This window comes from Oreochromis niloticus, linkage group LG4, assembly GCF_001858045.2.
Source record: "Oreochromis niloticus isolate F11D_XX linkage group LG4, O_niloticus_UMD_NMBU, whole genome shotgun sequence".
In the NCBI taxonomy this organism is placed as follows: domain Eukaryota; kingdom Metazoa; phylum Chordata; class Actinopteri; order Cichliformes; family Cichlidae; genus Oreochromis; species Oreochromis niloticus.
In genome coordinates this window covers 25,247,566-25,272,229 of record NC_031969.2, presented here as the reverse complement: position 1 = coordinate 25,272,229, position 24,664 = coordinate 25,247,566, and the positions used below count along the sequence as shown (strand labels likewise).

The 24,664-nt window shown below is 38.3% G+C and overlaps 1 protein-coding gene across 3 annotated transcripts; it reads left to right on the top strand.

The window, feature by feature from the left end:
• Positions 1-4,063: 4,063 nt before the first annotated feature.
• Positions 4,064-10,043, top strand: zfand2a (zinc finger, AN1-type domain 2A). 3 transcript variants are annotated; one of them, XM_003442055.5, is made up of 10 exons: positions 4,065-4,249; positions 4,797-4,894; positions 4,988-5,082; positions 6,146-6,277; positions 6,361-6,512; positions 6,636-6,764; positions 6,894-6,969; positions 7,069-7,145; positions 9,430-9,514; positions 9,708-10,043. In XM_003442055.5, exons 2-10 carry the CDS (start codon positions 4,840-4,842, stop codon positions 9,744-9,746), a joined length of 840 nt encoding a protein of 279 aa, XP_003442103.1. In that variant the 5' UTR covers positions 4,065-4,249; positions 4,797-4,839; the 3' UTR covers positions 9,747-10,043. The 3 variants fall into 3 exon arrangements, with proteins under 3 accessions (XP_025762146.1, XP_003442103.1, XP_013125058.1); XM_013269604.3 differs by having other exon boundaries at positions 9,430-9,560; XM_025906361.1 differs by lacking the exons at positions 6,636-6,764; positions 6,894-6,969; positions 7,069-7,145; positions 9,430-9,514; positions 9,708-10,043 and having other exon boundaries at positions 4,064-4,249; positions 6,361-6,516.
• Positions 10,044-24,664: the final 14,621 nt, after the last annotated feature.

Genomic DNA, 24,664 nt, shown 5'->3' with positions numbered 1-24,664 from the left:
AATCATCTTTCTGCATTGCATGCTAACCCTAGCATCTTCCTCTGTCACACCAACCCTCTGCATGTCCTTCACTACATCCATGTGTCTTCTGTGTGGTCTCTCTCTCTTTTTCCTCTGCCTGGCAGGTCTGTCTTCAACATCATGTATCCACTATCCCTCTATTCCATGTCCGAACCATCACAGCCTTGCCTCTTTGTCTCCAAACCTCTTACCCTGAGCAAGTCCTGTGATATACTCATTTCTAATATTCTTTTCAGTCACTCCCAATGAGAATCTACTTTCAACTCCACCTCCTGTCTTTATGTTAGTGCCATCATCTCCAAACCATACATTCTATGAGGTTTCACTTGACTTTACCAGTCACAGTCCTTACATTTAAGGTCAATACTCTCATCCCCACACTCTTGCTTTTCCTTTTCTCCCCCTGATGCCAAACACACCTTCTCCCGTTTCCAACATTAGCACAGTTTCCACTGGCATCCTGTTGGTCAATAGGCCTCACTATGTCTCATTACTGTCTCACAAACCTTTCCTTCCATTCTTACTACTTACACCATCTACATCCACTCCACCCTGCCTGCTCTCTTTTCTTCACATCTCTGGTGCACTGTCTTTTGGTTTGGTTTGATATAAGTTATTTAAAATTATCCACCTTCTCTGTTTCTACTCCTTGCATCTTTACTGTTACACTAGTCTGCCTCTCATTCATGCACATGTACTCTGTCTTTCTTGGCTCAAGAGTTGGGAGTTCGCCTTGTAAGGTTGCCGGTTCGAGCCCCGGCTCGGACAGTCTCGGTCGTTGTGTCCTTGGGCAAGACACTTCACCTACCGCCTACTGGTGTTGGCCAGAAGGGCCGATGGCGCGATATGGCAGCCTCGCTTCTGTGGCTACAACTGTAGCTTGCCTTCACCAGTGTGTGAATGGGTGGATGACTGGATGTGTAAAGCGCTTTGGGGTCCCTAAGCGGGACTAGTAAAGCGCTAAACAAATACAGGCCATTTACCATTTCTACTGAGGTTCATTCCTCTTCTCTCCAAAGCATACCTCTACTCTCAAGGCTCTCTTTCCCCTGTTCCTTACTCTACAAGTAGCTGTCAGCAAACATCGTAGTCCATGGAAAGTTCTACCTGATCTCATCTGTCAACCTATCCATCACAAGTCCTGTTCTCACATATAACTAGCCTTTCTTCTTTGCCTTTGTCACAACTCTCTTAACATACGCCTGCACTCCAAGTACTCCTCTCTACTTTATTCAACACCCTAACTGTCCCACCTTTTCTTTGCCAATTTGTTTGAAGTATTTCCAATTATCCATCCATCAATAAACCAACAAAAACATATTAAATACACTGCATTCAGCATCAACAAAGTCAAACAAGGGGATCAAAAATTATACAAAACTGTCACATTCCTTTAAAAAACTCTACCTTCAAAAGGTTTGGATCCAAGACCTCAAATACGACTTAATAACAGGAACTTGATAATATGCTGATAAACCTTAAGATCTAGCATCAAACCAATTGCTCTCCTATTTTAGGTTTCTTAATATAACCCACTCTACTCGCAAAATCCACTCTTTATGGATGAAATTTACAGCTCTTTTATGAATATGTTTTGGACTTGTAGGGATGTAAGGATGTGTCCCTTTTCTAGAAAACAGGTTTAGTCTTTAACAACAAAGATTTGCAGAATGCTGCTGCAGTACAAAATGTAAAACTTGATTATTTACTGATGACTTGGAACAATCTCAGAACTCTGTTTCCTTCCTCCATCACAGCCTGCAGGAAGAAGATATCCTGAGACGCATACAGAAGAGTAACAAATTACTCTTTTCAGCCTAGATTTAACCTGCAGATCAGGAAGAGAAATAATGAGAGACATTCTGCTGCTTTTTCACACTAAACGAACTCCTACTAAACATACAACCAATATAAATTTGACTTCATGTCATTAAACAGTTTTGTCTGAAATATCTGGAAAGGTATTAAACTCAGGAGAAATGGTCTTGTAAATAATATAGTCCTATAAAGATCCTACCTCGTTACACCCTTTCTTACTTCTGACTTCTATTGACCTTGTCTGTGAATAAAACCAATGAAACTCAACAAACACCTATATACAGCTGAAAGGCTCTGGAAAAGCCCAGAAGGTGAAACTCAATTTTAGACTATTATGTCGAATTTATGATAATGATTCACTCTTACATGTCACTTCAACTGATGAATAGGAGCCAGACAAAGTGAACTGTAGTGAGAAATTAATTAAGATACAAGCCTGTTTTCAAGGACAATTAGCTGGCAGGGAGGGTGAAGTACATACAAGGCTGGGGAAAGAAATAGCCCCTGACAAGTAAAGTGTTCTTGACTGCATCGCTTCTCTGAAAAAAAGTAATGTGCTTCAGAAAATGAAAATGCTGAAGAGATGTTAAGTGTCATTATGTTTCTCTGCACTCAAGAGAAGAACACATGGGAGTCTTTTGTTCAATGCTAGCCTCAGTCAGAGCTACAGGCAACCTGAGAACCGGGTGTTCTTACAGACAGATGTGAAGAATGCTTGATAGATTATTATTTAGGTCCTTTTTTTCAACTGCATTACATTTTGCTGGGGTTCATAAAATGAATATTAAGGTGGTTATTATTCAAGCAAACTTTAAGCCACCACCATTATTACTAAACTGGCTTAGAGTGTCCTTATTCTCTGTGGAGCAGTTACACATTATGACCACTATGAGTCAGTGTGAACAAGACAACATACAGCAATGTATGAGAACTCTAACTACACTACACACAGCACTAATGTGATTGTTAGAGGTTTTCATTGTTTGTCTTCGCTCAGTGTCTATTTAGGTTATAGCTCTATGAGCTGAATAAACAAAGTATGGCAAGATATACTTTGTTCATCCCAGTTTGGGAAATATTTTAAAACCACAAACTCAATTTTCACTCTTCCTAAATAATGTTTTAGATGTAGAGTTTGCACTGGTCTTCACATCATAAAATCATAATTCAAACAGGTTAAATATTTCAAAATAAAAGTAACCTGGGTCTCTGGCTGATATAAATGTGGTGATCAGTTTGCCAGAGATCCTAGTGATTCCAGGAACAAATTACAAGTATTTTCAACTCTTTTTTAACTCTAAAGAATATCAGGGGGAAACAGACAAACTGATACAGGACACAATCAAATTCAAAGTATTCCATTTATTCCATTAAGTAGACCTTCTGAAGGTTGTTTCATATTATTAAAAAGCTGTGAAAATGTCTCAGGGCAGAGATTGGTAGGCACAGCCAAGATCCAAGTTGGGCTTTTCTTAAGACCAAAAACAAAACAAAATAAAAGAGCAAAAGCCTTCAATAGGATTGTTACTGGTACAGTTCATAGAAATAGGCTATGCAGAATACTGTAATGAATGACTTTGTATGCTTATAGCTGTTTATTTTATAATTATACGTTTAATGACAGTAGTGTTACCATTCAGTTAGTGTATATGTTGGTACAAAGCTATTAGAGTTTCATGATAAATCGCAGTGTAACTTTTTCATTTATAATTACTTTTCTTTCTTTTGAAGATTGTTCATTTTTACGACAGTAAATGCAAATATGTAAAACGCTCATGTTGCCATGTCTGCCTGGTTACTTTATTTTAAAAGGAACCGATAGATACTGTAGTATGCTATGACACAATCTGATACTGCGCTTCGTCTTTGTTTCACTCACAGCCTGTGGTTTCACCTACTTACAAAATATTTCTAAGAATGTCACACCACTTCTTGTGAATATTTTTTAAAAAACTGTCAGACTAGAGCTAGGTGTTTGTATACCCCTGTTTAAAATAATAAAAACAATAATAATCTCCTTTAACTTTCTTAAAAAAATAAAATAAAATCTGCCAATTTCTTTATAGCAGCTGCATGGCGTCCAGATAAATGACAGTCATCATGAGTAGTGAGTAAAATTGTGGATCCTTCCAGACATTTCATCTGTGATTCAGCTCTAGGAAACTACACCCAGGATGACGTGTTTCCCCGACGTAGAGTACGTTCTGACGTGGGAGGAGCGTGCGTGACACATCAAAATTCGATGAAAACAGCCAGCTGAGCATAACAGCACGCAGATGTCGGTGCTCAGGGATCACCCGTGAAACTATTACCAAGAAGGACCGACAAAGTCAGAATTAAGCTGGATGAGTTAAGATAACATTATTGCCTCCTACAGTAGCACAGCAGAGCGACAGGAAAACGGAATCTGGTGAGTGAAATTTAGACCAAAGGTAAGGTTAGCTGTCAGATTCACCTTGCTAGCTTTGTTAGCTAAGCAAACAGCTAAGCAAACATTAACATGAACAAAACAGCTGTCGTTTACTCATGTTTACTACGCCTATTTTGGAGGTCTAGTCTAAAACAAGTGTAGCTCATTTGTTTGGTTTTACCTGTTCGATGTTTACAGACAGCTTCATACTGGCTTATTAGTTAGCTCTATTTAAGTGCTAAGTAGTTATGTTATTATATCAAGCAAGCGTTAATAGCGTCAGCTGAAAATATTTAATAATTCTGATTTAATATCGGACATTTTTTCCTTTGCTGTCACAAGATCGCAACCAGCTTGAGAGAAACTTAGTTATGCAACTAAACTAATCGTTTAAGTTAGCTTAGCTTAGCTTCTGGCTAGCAATTTAGCAATCTCATCGTAGATCAGGGACTCATAACCATATGACTCAGTGTTAATACAATAAAAACATTAGCTGGCGTACAGCAAGACCAGTCTTACCGGGAGATTTTCCCCTCTGTTCCTTTAGGTTTGAAATTCACAGGATATTGCTTCAAAAGTAGCTTTAAGAGATGGAGTTCCCAGATTTAGGAGAGCACTGCTCTGAGAAGACCTGCAAACGTTTAGGTGAGTTTAAAGCGCACAGTCATGTTCTCTCCATTGTTTATGTTTCGAGGCTTGGTTGGAACTTTAATAATAATAACTTTGTCGACAATACAGATTTTCTGCCTATGAGATGTGATGCTTGTCAAGAGATATTCTGCAAGGATCACATAACCTATGCAAATCACAAATGCACATCATCCTACAAAAAGGTAAGTGATATATCTAAAGTACAGATTTACTGCTGTGTTGAAAGTGTTTCATTATTATTTAGTTACAATGTCCTTATACATTTCATTAAAGTCAACATTGTAGTAACTGCTGTTTAAAGTATGTAAATGTTGGGCAGGAATACATGAGATTACAGATATGATCATTTAAAAATCCTTTTGTGTTAAATGTCCCTGATTTTTCAGGTATTTTGACCTAATATTGGAGTCAATATTGGGATATTTTAGCATTTATTTGCATCATGATAAATGCTATTCATGCTTTTCACATTTGCGTTCTTGTTGTGGCTGCAATTGATGTTGTGTTTAAAGTTATTGAGATGGGTTGTGGTAACTGTTGCTGCCTTAGCAGGGCCACAGCAGTTTTCCTGTGTGTGTTTTACTCTCATTCACCCGCATTAGGTGCTGCTCTTTGCAGCAGACTCCACACAGTAATCAGGCTTGGGAGTACTTCAGGTGAGGGAGGGAGTAGCTCAGTGTTTGTCTGTTTACTCCTCCTCTGTGGATGGGAGAGTGCTTTGACTTTTTAATATTTGCGTCCAGAGTTTATTGTTTCGTTTTCTTTCAGGTTGTCTATCTCTGAGTTTAATAGGTAATAAAATCTTACATTTTGTAGCAAATTCTGCCTCCTCGTCTCCTTTTCCACTAGGCATTTTTGTTGTTACTGCCAGGTGACTGTAACAAATTCCTGGATGAAAAGGTGACAAGGAGGCAGGATCCAGGATTTTTTTTAAATTAATGATTGAGCTAAAAGACAGGGAAAAGCTGATTTCACCATCAACAACAAACAAATAAATAAATACAAATAAAAGAAATGCCAAAAAAATAAAAAAACTCTCCACATAGCAACAATAAGCTCCTACCATGCTGTCAGGACACTGGGTCTCTGACTCCAGGGCTCTCCTCCCCCTCAGTTTAAGCAGTTACTGAAGTGAAGTGAAACGTAAAAGTAGACAAGGTAATGTACTGGACTTTTTTGATGTTCTGTAATCATGTTTCCTTTTTAAATAACATTTTCTTTTTTTTCTTATATTTGTCCCTGTAGGATATCCAGGTACCAGTATGCCCTTTGTGTAACATCCCCATTCCCGTCAAGAGAGGAGAGATGCCTGACATTAAAGTCGGTGAACACATTGATCGGGACTGTAAATCCGACCCTGCACAAAGAAAGAGAAAGGTTAGTATAACACTGATTTGTGTTTTACCCGGCAGCCAGTTAGAATCAACACAGTAATAACTGAAGATGTTTTTCTTTTTCAGATTTTTACAAATAAATGCTCGAAAGGAGGCTGTAAGCAGAAGGAGATGATAAGAGTTACCTGTGACCAGTGTCATTTAAATTACTGTCTTAAACACCGTCACCCACTAGACCATGATTGTAAGACTGATGGGAAACCTCTGTCCAAATCTGGGTGAGTACCGTTGAACTGTTCATCGATAATGCTGTTCTTTCATCTGAAATCTGACAGTGTGGGACTTTGAACTGATCTTTTTCCCTTATTTTATTTTATTTTTTTAAATTGCTGATGTCTCAGACATGCTGCTTTAACGAGGACCCAAGGTACTTCCTCCGCCTCTGCCTCTACTTCCAGTTCTTCCAGTTCAGGAAACACAAGACCTGTTTCTAATGGTCTAAATGCAAATAGCAGAAGTCACAGCACTGGGTGAGTTTTTCTAGCTGGTATTAAATTTAAAAGCGTCACAGAAAATGGGGAATGTTTGTAATTTAAGATTTGTTTTTTTTTTTTAATTGTTTTTGGGGTTTTTTATTTATGCGCAATTTTGTTTTTTAGCTCTGCCCAGCGAATTTCTACTTCAGTTTCAGCTCAGAATGTTATACCACCATCAGCATCATTTCAGGCCGGCCTGGTATGTACATTGTTTACACAGCATGATGCCATTAATTTAAAAAAAAAAAAAAAGTGTGGTCAATGTAAACATAGGTGTGGTGCTGTGCTCTCATTGCAGACAGAAGAACAGGCTTTACAAAGAGCTTTGGAGATGTCTTTGGCTGATTCAAGGCAGACAGTTGCGCCAGCACTTAGGTGAGTACGTTTTTCTCCGAATGCCAAAATTGTTCACCCCCCTTGAAGCCTTGAAGCCACTCATGTCTGTGCTGGTGTGAATGGAGGAGTGTTTTTCTCACTGACCTTCAGCTTAAAAGTGCTGTTTCTTAGAAAGTCATTGAGAGCAACAATGAAGGGGAAGGCAAACAGAGAAAATTAAGTGTTAAACAATGTTAATGAATCTGACTGAATCAGCAAACACAAGTGCTCTTATGGTACCATGGCTATCAGGAGGCTGTATTGTTTTTGCATTTGATGGGAAGGAAATGAACCTCATGTGACATTCCTCAAGGAGTGGTCAAATTAAAAAATCTAAAGTTTTCTAGCTGTTGAATTTGTATTTGAATAAAACAAACATTATTTTACCTGAGATCATTACTCTTCAAAAGACTTACTAGCATATGTGGTTTGGACAGAAAGACAAGAGGCAGAGCTGAAGATACTAAGATTTTCTTTGGGACTAGTGAGAATGGGCATGATTAGAAATTAGTACATCAGGGGGACAGCTGAGGTTGGGCAGTTTGAAGACTGGGTTAGTGAGGCAAGGCTGAGATGGTCTGGGTAAAGTGCAGAGTGTGGATATATTGGACAAAGGTTGTTGAATGTGGAGCTGCCAGACAGGAGGAAAAGAGGAACACCAAAGAGGATGTAGTGGAGTTGGACATGCAGAGGGTTGGTGTGACAGAGGAGGATGCTAGGGATGGGGTGAGATGGAGGCAGATGATCTGCTGTGGCAGCTCCTAAAGGGAGCAGCCAAAAGTAGTAGTTGTCTGTTTTCACACATTAATTCAAAAGTCCTTTCTTACATGTAGGTCAGAGCGGCAGAGTGTCGGCTTCAGCTGTGTTTAATTACTTGAAATATCTTGGTTTAGGTAAAGGTGCTGCCTGACTCGAGCAGGCAGACAGGAAACATGATGACCACTCACTGACTGTGAACCAACCAGATAATTGACAAATCTATTCAGTCGAACATAACACTGACTCAGTATGCGCAAGCTGCCAAATTGAAAACTGTTTAATGCCTGATCTAAATGTGTCGGACATGCAGTGTCTAGGAAAGTTCAGGTAAATGTGTAAAAGCGGCTTTTGAGTGTCAGATATGTTGAGAGGGGACTATTATTTTATCCTCTAATATCGCTGTTGCATTACCCTCTATGGGGTTTAAATATTTTATAACACTCATATCTATGTGCATTATGGAAATATTATTCCACTTGGAAACATTTTTCCAGTAGCAGATAGCCTGTGAGACACACTCAGTGTGGCTGTGATGTGCTTCTCATACATCTCTTGACTTTCAGTCCTCCAATCAACTCGGTAATAGAAAGCAATAATATCTAATGTCATATCTAAACCATAGAGATGGTTTATTAGATTTAATAAAGGAGGAAACGTGCTCTGCAGTTTTCTCTTTTATCTTACATGGTGTGAACATATTTAAAAAATTTGTTTTGACAGTTTTCCTGGAATCGCTAAAGGAAACTGAATCCTCAGCTTTGCTTGCTGCAAGTTTTTTCCCCTAAACAAGCGGTCTTAATTGACAGAGACAGTTTCACCACACGGCCAATCATTAGCTTCTTCACACTTATAGGAAACTCCAAAACAGCTATTTAGCAGACCTTATGTTTATAAAATGTAATGTATGAGGGGCGACTAAGACTGGTAACGCTTATAATAGAGGTGTAAATTATATACACAAGTGATGCTTCACTAATGCATGACTCACAACAACATGATGCAGGATGTTTCATAAACTCATGTAAAATTCATGGTGCTATGACACGTTATGAAGTTGCTGACCTTTTTTATGGGCTTGGTTCAGATCAGCAGTGAATTTTAAGTCCATAACAAAAACTCCATAATGTGTTTATGCAAACATTGACTTTTTTTTTTCTTTTTCTTTGGGGGAGGTACATTTTGGTGCCCAGCAAAAATGTTTTCTTTCCATCAAGGAAAAATCACTTTGATTTAATTTTAAAAATTGATAGAAATAAAAAGAAAAACGTTTAACCGCATCTCTGCGTGTGGACTAAATGTCCATGTTGAGCCAGGAAAATCATCTTCATATAATAATTATTCTTCATTTATCTGTTGTGTAAATGACAAGTGGTTTCACACACAAACTGAACTGCACTAAAAATGATTAAAGTCTTCAGATTTGTTTTTCCTTTCCTTCTTTTGAGCATATTTCTCTCAGTCCTTCCAATGTTTTTTATTTTTATTTTTATTTTTTCCCACTTACATTTTCTTGTTTGTGTCTCAGCCCTCAGGAGCAGGAGGATCTGGCTCTCGCTCAGGCTCTCGCTGCCAGTGAAGAAGAATACAGACGCCAGCAGCAGAGACAACAGGTACCAGGAAAGCTTATCCGTCAGTAGCATGCTAACAAGAACGCATGTAGGTACACTGTTGTCACAGCAACCCTTCCTTTTTAAACGTTCTTTTTGGTAGAAGATGAGACCAAATTGCTTTTTAATACATTTTTAGTCATGTGACGTGTACGAGTGCGGTGAGTCTTTGTAACTTTGTTTTCTCTTTGCTTAGGGAAGAGACTCCAAACAGTCCACCTGCAGCCTTTCTTAATTTCAGACCACCATTTTGGACTTCAAGCTGTGCTAATTATTTCCTAGAAACTGCACATGTGATATGTCACTTTCTGGGATCAGTGATTCTTCAGTGATCCTTCAGTGACACATACTCGCTCTTGGAAGTTGCTGACACATTACCGCCTTCTATAATATAAGCACATATACTTTCCAGCAGAATCTGTCATTTTTACAAATGATTTGCTCTGTAAATATTTTATATGCCTATCATGATGAATCCATTATATTAAAATGTATGATTATTGAATAAATTATGTCAAAGACGCACCGTGAACCCTCGAGTTTGTCAGTTAATTCAGATTTACACTTGCACTTGGAAGAGATGGGCTCTTATTTGGGCTCATCTGCAAGTCCATTTGAATCCATTAGTGATTTGGAATTATCAAGTAATCTATAAAGCCTTTTTATAGAGTTTGTTTGTAGAGTTTGTTAAATTTGGGCCAGGTTTACTAATTATGAAGTACTATGCAGAAGACCTGAGAGATTCCTTCTTTCTTTATGTATTGAATATGGGGATGTGGTGGCAGCAATTTACTGAAACGTCTGCAAATGTGCGTGTAAATACAATTTAAAAGGCGAAAACTGAGTTTGTTCAGATTGAAAATGGTCTGTATTTGTATAGCGCTTTACTAGTCCCTAAGGACCCCAAAGCGCTTTACACATTCAGTCATCCACCCATTCGCACACGTGATGGCAAGGTACATTGTAGCCACGCCGCCCTGGGGCACACTGATAGAGGCGAGGCTGCCGGACACTGGCGCCAGCAGGCCCTCTGACCACCACCAGTAGGCAACAGGTGAAGTGTCTTGCCTAAGGACACAACAACCGAGACTGTCGGAGCCGGGGCTCGAACCGGCAACCTTCCGATTACAAGAGGAACTGCCAACTCTTGAGCCACGACAAGTATTTGGTTTTACAGCCTTTATTCTTCAACACAGCCTGAGCTCTCAGGCAAGCTTTCTTGTCATTTGTAAATAATGTTATAATGAGGAGACAATGCCATTTCTATTAATGTGCCGTTGTGTGTTGTTTTCCTATCCGGGTGTGCTTTTACTGCATTGTCATACTGAAAAATGAAGACTGCCAAACACTTTCCAAATGGTTTTCCATGGTGGATGAAAATCTCCCTATATTTTTCTGTTTTCATAAACAGCTACTGGCTGAAGTGCAACCCCAAATCATGACAAACCCTTCACCATCTTTTACAAATGGTTGTAGATACTCACTGTTCTACCGCTCTCCAGACCACCTCTGTACATATTAATGGTGATTTGAACCAAAAATTGGATTGTTGGCTCTGTGACAGACTGGCGACCTGTCTGGAGTGTACCCTGCCTCTCGCCTTGTGGTAGCTGGGATAGGCTTCAGCTCCAATCTCAGCCTTTTCACCCTTTTTCACTTCATTAAGAAGATAAGAAAAAAAATTTAAAATTTATTTTTTGCTCAGTTGCGTAGATAAAATACTAGTTTGCCCTCCCCTTTTTAATAGATCAGTAAGTAGTTTAACAAACAAGTCTCCTGAAAATTCTCAGATACAATGTATGGACTGAGAAAGCAGTGACTGTCCACAGAAGAACTTTGAGACCTCTCCCTCAAGACCATTTCAAAAATGTTAAAGTCTGGCTCCTTGGAAGCAAAATATTAAGAATTAGGTGTGACACAAGACTTGCACAGTACTGTACAGAGAATTTTATTACCGCAAGCAATTAAGGACTTTATTCTACAATGCTTCGACCTTCAGACCTTCAGCAGCCATAATAAAGGTCTAATGTAAACCATGGTCAAAATGCGAGCAAATAATTAACAGCATGCTGGCCTTGACTGCTCTGTATTTTACGTAAGAAGTTAAAGCAAGCATTAATTTAATCATTATGTTTAAAAGTGTAATGTTGTTTGTAAACAATGGCTAGATAAGGTTGGATGAATAAAAATATGTGTACAGCAGTGTAATTAGCAGCGTATAATAAATGCACTTTTCACTGCTGCACTATCAGGGTAGCCTGCTGTACCTGAGATTATCCCTCTTTGAGCAACGTAAGTTGGGATGTGGGAAATTTTGTTGACAAATCTTTAAAATACAGATTTATAAGAATGGAAACAATGGTTAGTTGCAGAGCTACTGGTTACACTGGTTAATATACTCTTTTACTTGTAGCAATTATTCAGGTGTTGTACAGCAGAGGGCAGTAAGGCATCATAAATGGTGCTCATTTTCTTTCCATAGGAAGCTGATTATTATTCCACAACTGTTAGTCAGAAACAAACTCTTTATCTTTGAGAAAAAAAATTTAAACTATTTTAATGTTTTTTTGTTGTTTGTTTTTTTTTTTTCCTTTGCTGCCATTTACATGATAAACAGTCAGGATAAAAAAACATTCACTAAGCTTTTCAGCTTGTGTGGCAGCAGATGAAGTGTTGGAGAGTGTTGTGACATTAGCTGCCCAAAGCAATTTACATAATAATATTTAATAAGCATGGCTGAAGGGCGAACAGCTGCTGGACATGACCTCTTTAACCCACTGCGTTTACCATGTGTCACAAAATTCTAATTACCATTATTACAGTGAAATGGTTACTCAGTCATTTCACACTTTGCACGATGCACTAGATATCTATGCATGCATCACTTACATTGTGCAGTGATTTAATCCCTTATAGATCGTAATTGTAATTTCAGCTATCTGCAAACAGCCAATTGTGGCTATTCAAAGCATGCTTTGCTATTAAAAACACTGGATGAGTTTTTAAAAAATTTTGTAGCCACTGATCAGTTGTAACATCTTGCCGCATAAATTTACATATTCATTAGGAAAGTCATTTTCTTTAAGCTAATGTAGATGCTAACAGCTTTACAGGATTTGGGGCACACATTCAAACCTACATTTTATGCACAACATTAATTTAATCAGTTAATTTATTGTAAGGAATACCAAATTGTTACTATTTGAAATATTCCAGTCAACCTTATTAGCCAACAGTAATGTCATTTTTGCATTTAATTGCAATAAATCCATGTGTCCAGTCTTCTCCACTGGAAGTTCTTTTTATAAAAGAGAAATGCAAACAGGCTAAGCATTTTTTGCCTCTCCAGACTTATTAAACATTATTAGTGAGTACCTACATAAGCCACAAAGGAGAAGGGCACAAATTGCTTCATATTAAATGTAGACGGCTGCATAATACTGTCAAACATAATTGTGTTTCCCTGATAGCAGTCTCAGTGGCCTTGGTGGAAACGACTTTCATAATTATCAAAAGGAGAGATTCTACTTGCGTCATTGTAAATAGTTTTATAAGTGGAAACTGAAGACAGGCTGTTCCCTAGATTGTCAGACTTGTTAAGTAAGGTGATTGGGATATCTAACAACTAAAGCAGACAAACCTTCTCACATTCCTCTACTTTCATGATAACTGGTGAGTAAAATTTGAAGTGAAAAGAGGGAACGCAGAAAACCCAATGTTAAAAAATAGAAATCTCACAGGGATTTTCTTAAAGGTCATTTCTCTAGGTGTGGAAAACATTCAGACTTTGACAGGTTTACAATAGCAGCTTCATGCCCTTGTCTCTCCTGGTTTGACTCCAGGTCACAATGAAGGTTTCTGAGGCGTACACTTTATGCACCTGGGCTCTCAGACATGACAGCATCCATCAAGAGAGCCAAAACAAATCATATTGTTAATCTCGGTAATAAATGGGGACATGATCTCGTTTGTGTTGTTGATGCAGGGGAAGTTTTGAGATTTTCGCTAGAGTGCTGCTGTGTCTGTTGCAGAGAAATTGACAAACTGTTTCTAGGTAAATAGTAAAGATTATCTCTGTGGGGAGAAAATGAGTCAGCTCTGCTTGCCACGAAACGTGATCATGAATCAAGTGGGTGAATTTATAAGTGGTTCAGCATGCGTCAGTTTTACTAGTTGTGTTTTGTCAGTAGCGCTGATATTCTCTGTGTGTGTGTCCAAAATTGAGTAAGTTAAAAGTAAAGATTCCCTTTCTTAAGTGGAAAATAATAAATAACCATTCAGTTTGTTATCATAAACTCATATGCATTTCCCAATAACAGGAATGTAATCATTCTAAACCAAAGAGTGTCTACAGGTCATAAGGATCACAGGAAGACCAAATGCATGCATTTATAAGAGCTCATGTTGTTATGTATAGAGTGATGGAGCCATGCTTCCCAGCTGGAGTTTTATAGCCTAGGAGGAAAACATAAATCTGTAAGAGTCTCCAATTTCCCGGTATCACAAATGTCATTTCACAGCACAGCAGGAAACAAGAAAGTGGACCAAAACGTGGCCTTGTTGTGTCGGTGCTAATGGAAAAGTTGTGAGATTGTGAGATTAAGGGGTCAGAAAACCTGCTGAAAAGCTCCAAACCTGCAAGGTGCTTCCACATGTATTTTTGAAATGCACATCTAATATAAGTAGGAAATTCAGGGTATTTATTTCTACGTTATAACATTAGAATTTGTGCATATGTGTATGTGTGTAAAACAGATTCACCAAAGCAAAGTGCTCTTGAGGGTTTTGCTTCGGGGACAGTTAGCATACTCTGAATTTTAAGGAACTTGCTTGCTCACTATACTTGAGCTACTAGTTTACCAGCAGCACCAGCCCCTGTGCAACTGGTTTGGCACAAAGAAACCATAAGCCCTGCGCAGCTGACACAGTTGGCACAGTCCCACAAACTGCTAGCTGAATTGGCACAGTTGGTTATTCCCAGGACTCGAGCAGCAGAACAGAATATCAGCTTCCGATTTTTTATTTTCAAAACAGGAACAACAGTTCATGCTTTACTGAATATTTGTTCTCTAAGAACAACATGTCATTTATGTCCCTGGATATTATTATAAAAACCTGAGCAGAAAAACATTAATTGCAGCCATTAAACACTGGGAGCTAGAGGCTCACCAAGAGCTCTGAAGCTCAGTCAGAGTAATTTTATTCTAGGTATTAAGTACACTTGACACTCATTAAGGTTTGAAAGTGGGACGGTGGACAGAAGGAGCTCTGGCTGAGTGCTATTATTTTTTTCCACAGTGTAACATGTTTTGTCATTGAACAGATGAGTAGTGTGCAAGAATAAAGCCTGGCAGATACAGGCGGGGTGAAAAACACAACTTCATAATTAGAGCCAAGGGAGAATGTGTTGATATGAAATGCAAATATTCTTTAAAACACTGTGCAATTGTTTGGAAGTCGTCATACATAAAATTACATTTTTAAGCCCCTTTCAAACAAGATTATATGATGCAGCTTTAAAAGATTTATGAAGCCCGTTTCTGGTTTCATTAGTCTGTTAAATTGGCAACACTTTAATAACTTATGTCACTCAAACATAGGTGACAGTGTAACTAGTTAAATGTAACAACACTCAAAGGTCTTGCCACTAAAAATACTGCCCCGCCCTTCACTCAGATTCACACACACATAGATATCTCGTTTCTGCAATAGGAATGACAATAATGCATCATGAACAAATGTTTCAGTCGTGTTACAAATTAGAATCTGAGTTGAACTAATCTGAGAGACATGCACAGCTATTATCTTGTGCCTGTCTGTCAATGTGATGTCTTGCAGACCTATGGCATTTTGTTAAGCTAAATATAAGTGTTAACAGATCTGACGCAGTCATCTTGGTAGTGTGATTGCTGTTAGCTTGATGGAAAAAGACTATAAAACATAACAAAAGCACTCAATAGAATCTCAAAGCATAAAACATGGATGAGCATTGGTAAAAACTGCTGAGGCATTTCTGAGTGCTGCCAATTTTTCCACTTCAGCTCCCATTAATTGATATGTCTTGTTTTGTGCTATGGCTCTGTACCTCTGTGTGTAATTATCTGTACTTTTCATTTAACCAACACTACTTTCATATCTCAGTAAGTCCAAGGACCCAGGGGAGTGCCTGCCTTGACACTGCACTATGATCAATAAGAAGCCAGTCCAAGGGAGACAGCATGAGACGCTCCTTTGAGTCTTGGGCACACTTTAATTTATATCTCAGAATAAATTGTTTTAGACAACTTATGCATGTTTCTCCCAAACAAAATTATTAAAGAATAACAGGAAGGTCTTTTGTAAACTCTTACATTCTTGTATCCTTTACTTTGAGTGATCATAGATTTGTTGAAGTCATAGTGTGGGATTGATCATTAAGTGTGGAGTCAAGCTTAAGACATCAATTGACCTACAACAGCAATTTCATGTTATTGGTGTTGTTAAAAAAAAAAACAACTAACTATGCAGATACACTGCTTTGTACTCAGACTTCACAGTCATATGATAAATAAACTGCACCCTCTTTTTAAGGTTTTATGTATCAGAACATGAAAAGGTATCTGTTTTTTCTGTAGGACTTCAAATTGTAAATGTAACTTCAGGTGAACAACAAAACATGACATATTAATGACATATTACAGCATGTCATTAAAAATCTTGCCAAATGTAAAAGCAGTGAAAATCTAAATTCATTTGTAAGTGTGAGCACCTCTATAAAAGCAGAGACTTTGGTAGTTTTGCTGGTCTGAAGCATTCAGGTGTGTGTTAGCACAATGTCAAGGAAGCAGGGCATCAGCATTGAACTGAAAGATGTGACTGTTGATGCTCATCAATATGGGCGCAGCTATAAAGCCATTTCTGAACAATTTGAAGTCCATCATTCTGCAATGATAAAGATTATTCACAAGTGAAAAAAATATTAAGACAGCTGTCAATTCTACCAGCAAATTTACCCTCAGATTGTCCAATACCCAAAGCTGCATCTCAGACTCTACACGCCTCAGTTAGCATGATAGATGTTAGAGTTCATGACAGTAGATTTATGGCTTACTGAAAAGTCTGGCTTGTTTTGAAGGGTTGCCAAGAGAAAGCCTCTTATCTTAAAAAAAAAAAAAACATGGCAGCATGGCTTAGGTTTGCAAAGTTGCACAAACCACAAGACTTCTGGAGCAATGTAATTTGGACAGAAGTGGCCAAAGTGGAGATGTCTGGCCATAATGAACAGCAACAGGACTATTTTTTTTTTAATCTAACCTAATACATCTGATGAAAACCAAACACAGCATATCAGAACAAACACCGTCAAACATGATGGTGGAGGGGTGACAACCTGGGCATCCTGAGTCAACCATAAACTCTCTGTATACCAAAGTATTCTAGAGTCAGATGTCAGAAGTTTCACTGGAGTTGGGTCGTGCAACAGGTCAGTGATTTCAAAGACAGCAGTAAATCTATGAAAGAATTAAGGTCATGCAAAAAAGAAAAAGAAAAAAGAAAAACAAACGAGTGGGACAAAATTCTCCACAATGATGTAAGAGACTGATATAGTTAAACAGACAATGATTTCTTTACCTCACTGCTACAAAACGCAGTTCTTCAAGTTGTTGAACCATGGAGTGTACTGAGTTTTTCCACACACTGGTTCTGCATTTTGGCTCCATTTTTGTTAAATGAATAAAGACATGGTGTAATATATCATATGTTCTTGGTTATTTGAGGTGATAGTTCCCTAATTTTAGAACCTGCTAAGAGATGTCAACATTATTAAAAACATTTTATCTGGAGGAGAACTCAACAATGGTACATCAGAATCAACACAAACAAATAAATAGATTAATTTCATTGACAGTGTTACTGAAAGACCAATACGCCTACCTTTCTGGGGTAAACAGGAAAATGTTTTTGCATTAATGAATTCTCATGCTAATACTCTGATGAATGGGAAGCTACGAGTTAGCTGTGGCATTACTAATTGAAATGTTTCACTTTGTAATATCACAAAAACCTGAGTTATCTCACGGTCTTGTCTCCAGTGACAAAAGTTGGGTCTTCTTTTTCAATCAGCTTTCCACTGTTTGTTCTTGCTTCTTCAAGTGTTTTAATTATGTAGAAGCAGTCCTTTCATCGTGACATCACGAGAGATGTGCATCTGTTGTTTTGATGATGTTTTGTTTGAAGTGGTGTCTCTAAGGCTAATGAATGTTTTCTCTCTTTGCTAATCAATTAAATCAGTCAGATTCTCCATGGAGCAGAAGGTTCAACATCATTGGGACTTTTGGATTGAAAAAATAATAATCCTTTATCATTCATAACTGTATTCGCAGCAGGAACAAGCCACTATTGACTTCTCTCTTAAATCAAAGCAAAATCCACACAGTCATTTAGTGTCACCACATTAAGTCTGGATCACATCAAAGCTGAACTGGATGCTTGAATAAATAACAGTAGATGTGTTTACAGCACAGTGGTGAAAATTTGTTGTTTGTAACGCGACCAATTAGCCTGTTGCAAGTAAGTCAAATGATGGCTTGTTTTCACAGTCAGTTTGAACCCCATGGCGTGAACACAGCATGCAATATGGATCGATATCATTTTTTAAGATGCCAGTTTTTAGAAAGTAAAGCTGGTAAAACTTCAAATATTGTCACCTGCAGAGACCTCAAGAAAAAAAAAGTCCCTTTGAAGGAGAAGCCTGTTCACAGAGCTTCAGCACAGCCTGACAGGCCTTTTTTTTTTTACAAAAAAACCCCCAGAAAAAGAACGAAAACCAAACACTTCTGCCAGATGCACAGTAAGACAAATGTGTTGCACTAAACAGTAAGTACAGATGAGATATCATTTGTACTGGTTTCTATGACAACGACAGGATATTCATATACAGTGTGTAGCTTAGACCTGGACTGACCTGTGGGAGCACTGCAATCCTGGAATTATTTCAGTCTGCAATCCACCCTCATTTTGTCACTGTGATTAGTCTTTTGATGAAGCGAGCAATTAGGACAGTCGGAAAGGAAATCTGTTCTGTTTCAGTTTCTTTTCTCATCTCTAATTCCTCTGGCTCACAGTCCCAGAGCACACAGCAGAGTTGGCAAAACAACTTCTAGTGTTTGAACAGCTCAAACATAAAGGATTCACTGCAACACAGTGTTTTTTTAATGTACTTTACACAGCCCAAGTGTGGTTTGACGTTCACTTAAAAAGTAGCAAAAGTACTTTCACAGTAAAAGGTAATTTATTCCATAAGCTTATTAGAGGACTAAAATTGTAGCTTGGCCAGCACTTTGAGCAAAATGCTAATGTCTCCTGGGAACACTCAGAACCAAACAGGAGGCAATAACCAATCAGGTGAGAGACACAGACACAATAAAGTCAACTCACGTGGCTGAGATTGTTTGGTACGCTTGTGGCTTTGGAAAGCCAAACCTTTCACTCGCTGTATTATGTATTCATTTTAGTGTTTTTATTGTATGGTGGCTCTAGAGGTGGCGTTGTATTTTTTTATTATTATTATTGATTTAATGGTTCTCCCATAACTCTTCCTGTAGTGAAGCTGAAAAGAGATGATTGCCAACAAATCCGTAACAGTGTCCTGTTTGTTTACCGAGTGCAGGCTGCCACTTACTTTAGAGTTAATATACTATCAGGTATTTCAGTCCTTTTTTATCTTGCCATTTTATTTGCTGTTTCAGAATTGATTTAATCTACCCTCTCACTCTCTGTAGTGGTGGGCTGAGTGTTCGCCATTTCCTGATGGTGATATGGTGTGCTGTGCCACATTTTATTAGTGTGTTTTGATGTATTTCTCTTATGATTGGGTGGCTAGCTTCCCCGTCTGTAGTATGACATTCTAGCGCTCTACATTTCCTCTCTTTCTTAGACTCATTTCATCAATAATCAATTATGGCTGATAACCCACAGAGACTGCTATGGCCTCATTAATGAAGTGCCCATGGTAACATGGGGCATACTGACAAGCTACCATATTCACCATCTTAGTTAATGATGCTAGAATGAAAAGCCTAATGAACAACTGAGGCTGACCACTGACAGTCCTTAAGCCATGCTGGTAGCATCACATTAATATGAAATTTTACCATCGAAACAAAACATACAAAATGGAAAAGGTGTTCCTTTTAACATCTAAGAGTAAGTTTGTTTTTTGGTTTGTTTTTTGCAATGCTGGAAACATTGCTCCGATTCTATTTTGGTCCATATTGACATGCTAGCATCACATATTTGCTGGAGATTTGTTGGCACGCATGAAGCTTATATCCACCACATTCCAAACACGCTCTACAGAATGAATATCTCGTAATTCAATTCAATTCAATTCAATTTTATTTATATAGCACCAAATCACAACAACAGTCGCCTCAAGGCGCTTTATATTGTAGAGTACATCGTACAATAATAGATTCAGAGAAAACCCAACAATCACATGACCCCCTATGAGCAAGCACTTTGGCGACAGTGGGAAGGAAAAACTCCCTTTTAACAGGAAGAAACCTCCGGTAGAACCAGGCTTAGGGAGGGGCGGGGCCATCTGCTGCGACCGGTTGGGGAGAGAGAAGAAAAACAGGATAAAGACATGCTGTGGAAGAGAGACAGAGATTAATAGCAGGTATGATTTTATGATCGTAACTGTGGAGGACACAGTGAACATGTTCACATTCAAGAAACCAGTTTGAGATGATTTGAGCTTTAAGACGTGATGTGTTACCTTGCTGAAAGCAGTCATCAGAAAATGGATACATACTGGTCGTAAATGTTCAGCAACAATCCTCATGTGGTATTAGAGATGGTTGTGGGAAAATCTAAGTAGAGCAGCAGTTTCTTGAATATTCATGCTTTTTATTTGAAGTCAGAAGTCATACCTTCAGAGTACAGTAATGAGTCCTCAAGACAGACTTCCAATATCGAAAGTTAGAGCAGTCACACCAACCCCAATTTCACAATCCGAGATTGTGGTAGTCCATGTAAACAGTAGTAAAACCCTAAAACTTGTAATCTGTAAAGCCATTGTTGAATATTTCTGACTTGCTAATAAATAAGCCACATTCAGAACACTGACCAGGCTCTATCCATGAACATGCTGCAGTGTTGATATTGAGTGCAAAAACACAACTTTTACTGGTAATGCAAGAGTAGTCCTACCACGCTCAGGAGTAAAGGAAATCTACCCTGCCACATTCAAAGTCACTTAAAACACATTTCTTCCCAATTTTTGTCACCAGTTGTGCTTCTTTATGTTCAGCAGCTCAGCTACACCATTGAATGAGAACTTGCTAGCTACCGAGCTTGCTAGCTTATAGAACAAGCTAACACTGGCCCCAAATGTGTCTGGTAACAATTCAACAGTGAACAAAATGTAAATTTCCACTTTTCACCTTTAATAGTGATTTTCCTCTTGTTAGATATGATGCCTCATTTTCAGAAGAGTTTAAAGTTGTGCACAAAGAGAGACAAGAGAGACAAAATCAATGAACCATTATCCAGTTCAGTCTCATTCAATGTGTTGCTGTCAAATATTACATATTGAGTAAAGCCCCCCTGGTTGATGTGCTGAAATTGCTGTGAATAAACTGGCTGTCAGTTCATTACTTCCTGTTGGTAAAAACTCTGAGCAGAGTTGACTGACAATGACAAATAATGTGATAAAAATAAGTAAAACTGTGTGCAGCAGAACTTCCTATGATACCAAATATCAGTCCCAGGAGACATTTTGGAATTACCTGTGCTCCAACTGACCGGACTTCTGTGGGATTTTGTATGATTTTGTATGCTTTCTGTCTTTAAAGTTGCATACCGGTTGCATCAAAGTGCTTCTTCCATTACCAGCTTCAGTTAGTTGCACAGTACAGACACAGTTCAAATTCACAAGTCTGCGCAAAGCAGGTTCCAGCAAATATAAACGCTCCAATGATCAAGAGTCAAGGTGTGAATGTGAGTCTAACATTTCACCTTATATGCACCTCTCATTTCCTCTGAGACCATTGCTGTAATTGATCTTCTCCACTCAGCAAGGACTAATGAGGCAGGATCACAGCAGCATACAAACAATGCGCAAAATAATTTATACTGTAAAACATCGATACTGAACGCTTGTTTTTGTACTTCAGCAGAACACTAATAAGTTGGTGCGCCCCCTTGTTTTTAAATTGAATGAGTCCTGATTGATTTGAGTTGCCTGTCAAGGGTGAACCCTAAAAAGGTTATTGTGTTTTTACTACAATGTTGCTGAATTCTACAAAGAAATGTCTAATGCTGGATATCATTAGTCTCAGACTGACTTTTAATAATTCAGAAAATCATTGCATTTCCTTGTAGACCACTTTGTAAAATGTCACACTACTCTAGTCCTCGTGTTCTAGGTGGAAATCCGTCTTGTTTTTTGGGGGGTGGGTTTGTGTGTGTGTCACTTCATAGAGATCCATGCTGTTGTTGCCATGGAAACACTCACATAAAACAAAACCTAGAGGTATTTCTGAATGTTAATCCGTGCTACACCAAGAGCACAATCCAACATTGACCAAACTAAGCTGTTTTCAGTGGCTGTTGTTTTGACCTTCATTTTTTATATAGGATGGTCATCTTACATATGGATGCAGCTGGAGGTAGTTTTTGTGTGTGTGTGTGTGTGTGTGTGTGTGTGTGTGTTTTGTCCACAGGTGTAGAAATGATGATGTGTCCAGACGTTTGGTCCAGCCTGGTTTCATGTAATTCCTTGATGGATGGTGGCTGACAGCAGTGAAAACAGGCTGTCAGAGATTGTGTTTGGAACAGGAGGAGGTGGAAATGTGTCAGACTGATGCTCCTGGGATAGAATCTGAATGTTATTTGATTCACTCCAAGCAGCACAGTGAGGGCAGACCCACGTCAGATCCTGCTGATTTTCTACTCAATATGGCGTAGAAATGGCGATGCCCTAAAGCTTGAATAGTTTAATTGGGTTTGCATTTTAATTAGTGTGTAAATACACAATGTGAAATTCAGCCCTTTAATAAAAGGGCTAAGTTGTTTGGCCTCATTGTAACATGTAGTGGTAATCCATACTCCCTCTGAAATGTGCTGTAGTTTGTTTATAAAAGGTGGCAGAGGCAGTGGGTAATGCTGAGTGCACACTTGTCAGTTTGATAGATGGGTGGGTGGCCAGAGGAACAATTGATCGGGCGAAAAAGAACAAGAGGAAGCACGAGGAGCCCATATCTACATTTGGGCATTAAATCCTCAATACAACCAATAAAACATCGCAATATCAAACAAACAAAAATAGCCCCCAAAAATCGACACTATCAATAAAATTTAAATTATTTTATCAGATAAACAAACACTAAAAATTTGATTGATGTGCAGATGTTTCATTCTGTAGTATCACAGACACAACATGTCATTAAGAGGCTTTTTATTTAGCAGACTGTATTGGCTGTGACTAAATGAATCATAACTCGCCATGAGTAATAAGCGACATTGGTCATGAGTGCCTGTTCCCTGCAGCATGAGTCATTCTGGTCCCCCGTTTCATTTTGAATGAATCAGAGCAACTCGACCCTTTACTGGCCCTCAAAGCATTAATTTTACACCTGACATGAATCAGATTCTATCTATGGTTTTTATTGTTTGTTTGCTTTGATATCCATTAGCAGTTGTCTAGTAATGTTGATATAAAAACATGCATAGTGATATGAAAGCACTCACACCCAAGTCTCACTACTGGCTATGAATGCATACAGTAAAACATTAGGCAGAACTACAGAAGTCTCACACAGACAAGCTCTAAAAACTACAGTGCTGTGCAAAAGTCTTGAGCCACCTCTCATTTCCTTATATTTTGCTAGGAAATTTTGACATAGGTTTATTGAAACAGTTTGCACAACTCTAACGACCTTGCAAGTCGATAATTGTGTATGACCCCCCTTTATTCCTCAACACAGCCTGAACTCTCTTAGACAAGCTTTCTTGTAATTTCTTTAAGAGGTTTTCAGGAGTGATTTTCCAGACTTAATGAAGCATATCCAAAGCTATTATTTGTAAATTGGCTGCTTTTTGTTCTGTTCTATGTCAAGATGATCTCATTGCTTCTATAATGTTAAGGTCTGGGGTGCTGGGGAAGCTAGTCCATGACTGATAGTGTTCCATATATCCTCTGTTCTGAGGGTCTGCTCCTGATATCCTCTGTACATATTAATAATAATGTGAACCATAAATTTAAAATTTTCATCACTCAGTTGTCACTTTTCAGTGCAGTTCTTGTGTAATTTGGCTTTTCTCCCGTTTACCTTCCTTAAGAGGTTTTTGACAGCCACCCTTCCACTGAGTACATTTCTGATGAGGCTTTGGCAAACAGTGGACGGATCAAATGAAGAGCCATACATTTCTTGGGTTTTTCTATTTCTAGTAATTTTCTAGTTCTGCCACTTCTTTTGTTCTCTACTTGTCCAGTTTCCTTACGCTGCACACCATAACGGGATGCTGGGATTGTCCTTGTTGGTGCAAAAATACAGTTTTATACCTGCATGCTGTTTTTCAATATGATATACCTGTAACCCACTGAAAACATTTGAGGCATCTTGAAAGAGACAGTACAACATGAGAGACCGCAAACTGTTTTACTGGTCAAAACAGCAGGAACACAGATTTGGTCACAAGCTCAGTCTCTCAGTTAAAAGAAAATATAATGCAGTAGTAAACATGGGCTCTTCCAAATGTTTCTTTTCATAATGCCAGCATAAAACTGAGAAATACATATAATAAAGAAAAATCTCAATTTCCTTGTTTTATATGTTGAATGTGTAGTATTATTTATGTGTATTTAATGACCATTCTGTTTTTCATTGTGCGGTAAAAATAAATAAGTACATTTTCCCCATTTTCGCTGGGTGTATGTACATCTCCATCAGGAGGAAGCACTGCATCTAATGGACACTTTTTAAACGGCATGCAACAACCTCTGTGAAACTACTACTAAATAACAAAAATTTACTAGAAAAAACCTGAAATATTCACATTCAGCTTTACAAATTCATGTTTAACAGTAGTAGTCCAACATCCAGCAAAGAACTACTAATTTTAACTCTGTTTAATTACTTGCAGTTAAATAGTCTCTGACACTGGTCA

Excerpts from the sequence above, each read along its gene's own strand:
- zfand2a (XM_003442055.5), top strand. The coding sequence starts at position 4,840 with ATGGAGTTCCCAGATTTAGGAGAGCACTGCTCTGAGAAGACCTGCAAA. Across the intron at positions 6,513-6,635 it reads AAACCTCTGTCCAAATCTGG|ACATGCTGCTTTAACGAGGA; the intron begins GTGAGTACCGTT and ends CTGATGTCTCAG. Across the intron at positions 7,146-9,429 it reads ACAGTTGCGCCAGCACTTAG|CCCTCAGGAGCAGGAGGATC; the intron begins GTGAGTACGTTT and ends TTTGTGTCTCAG.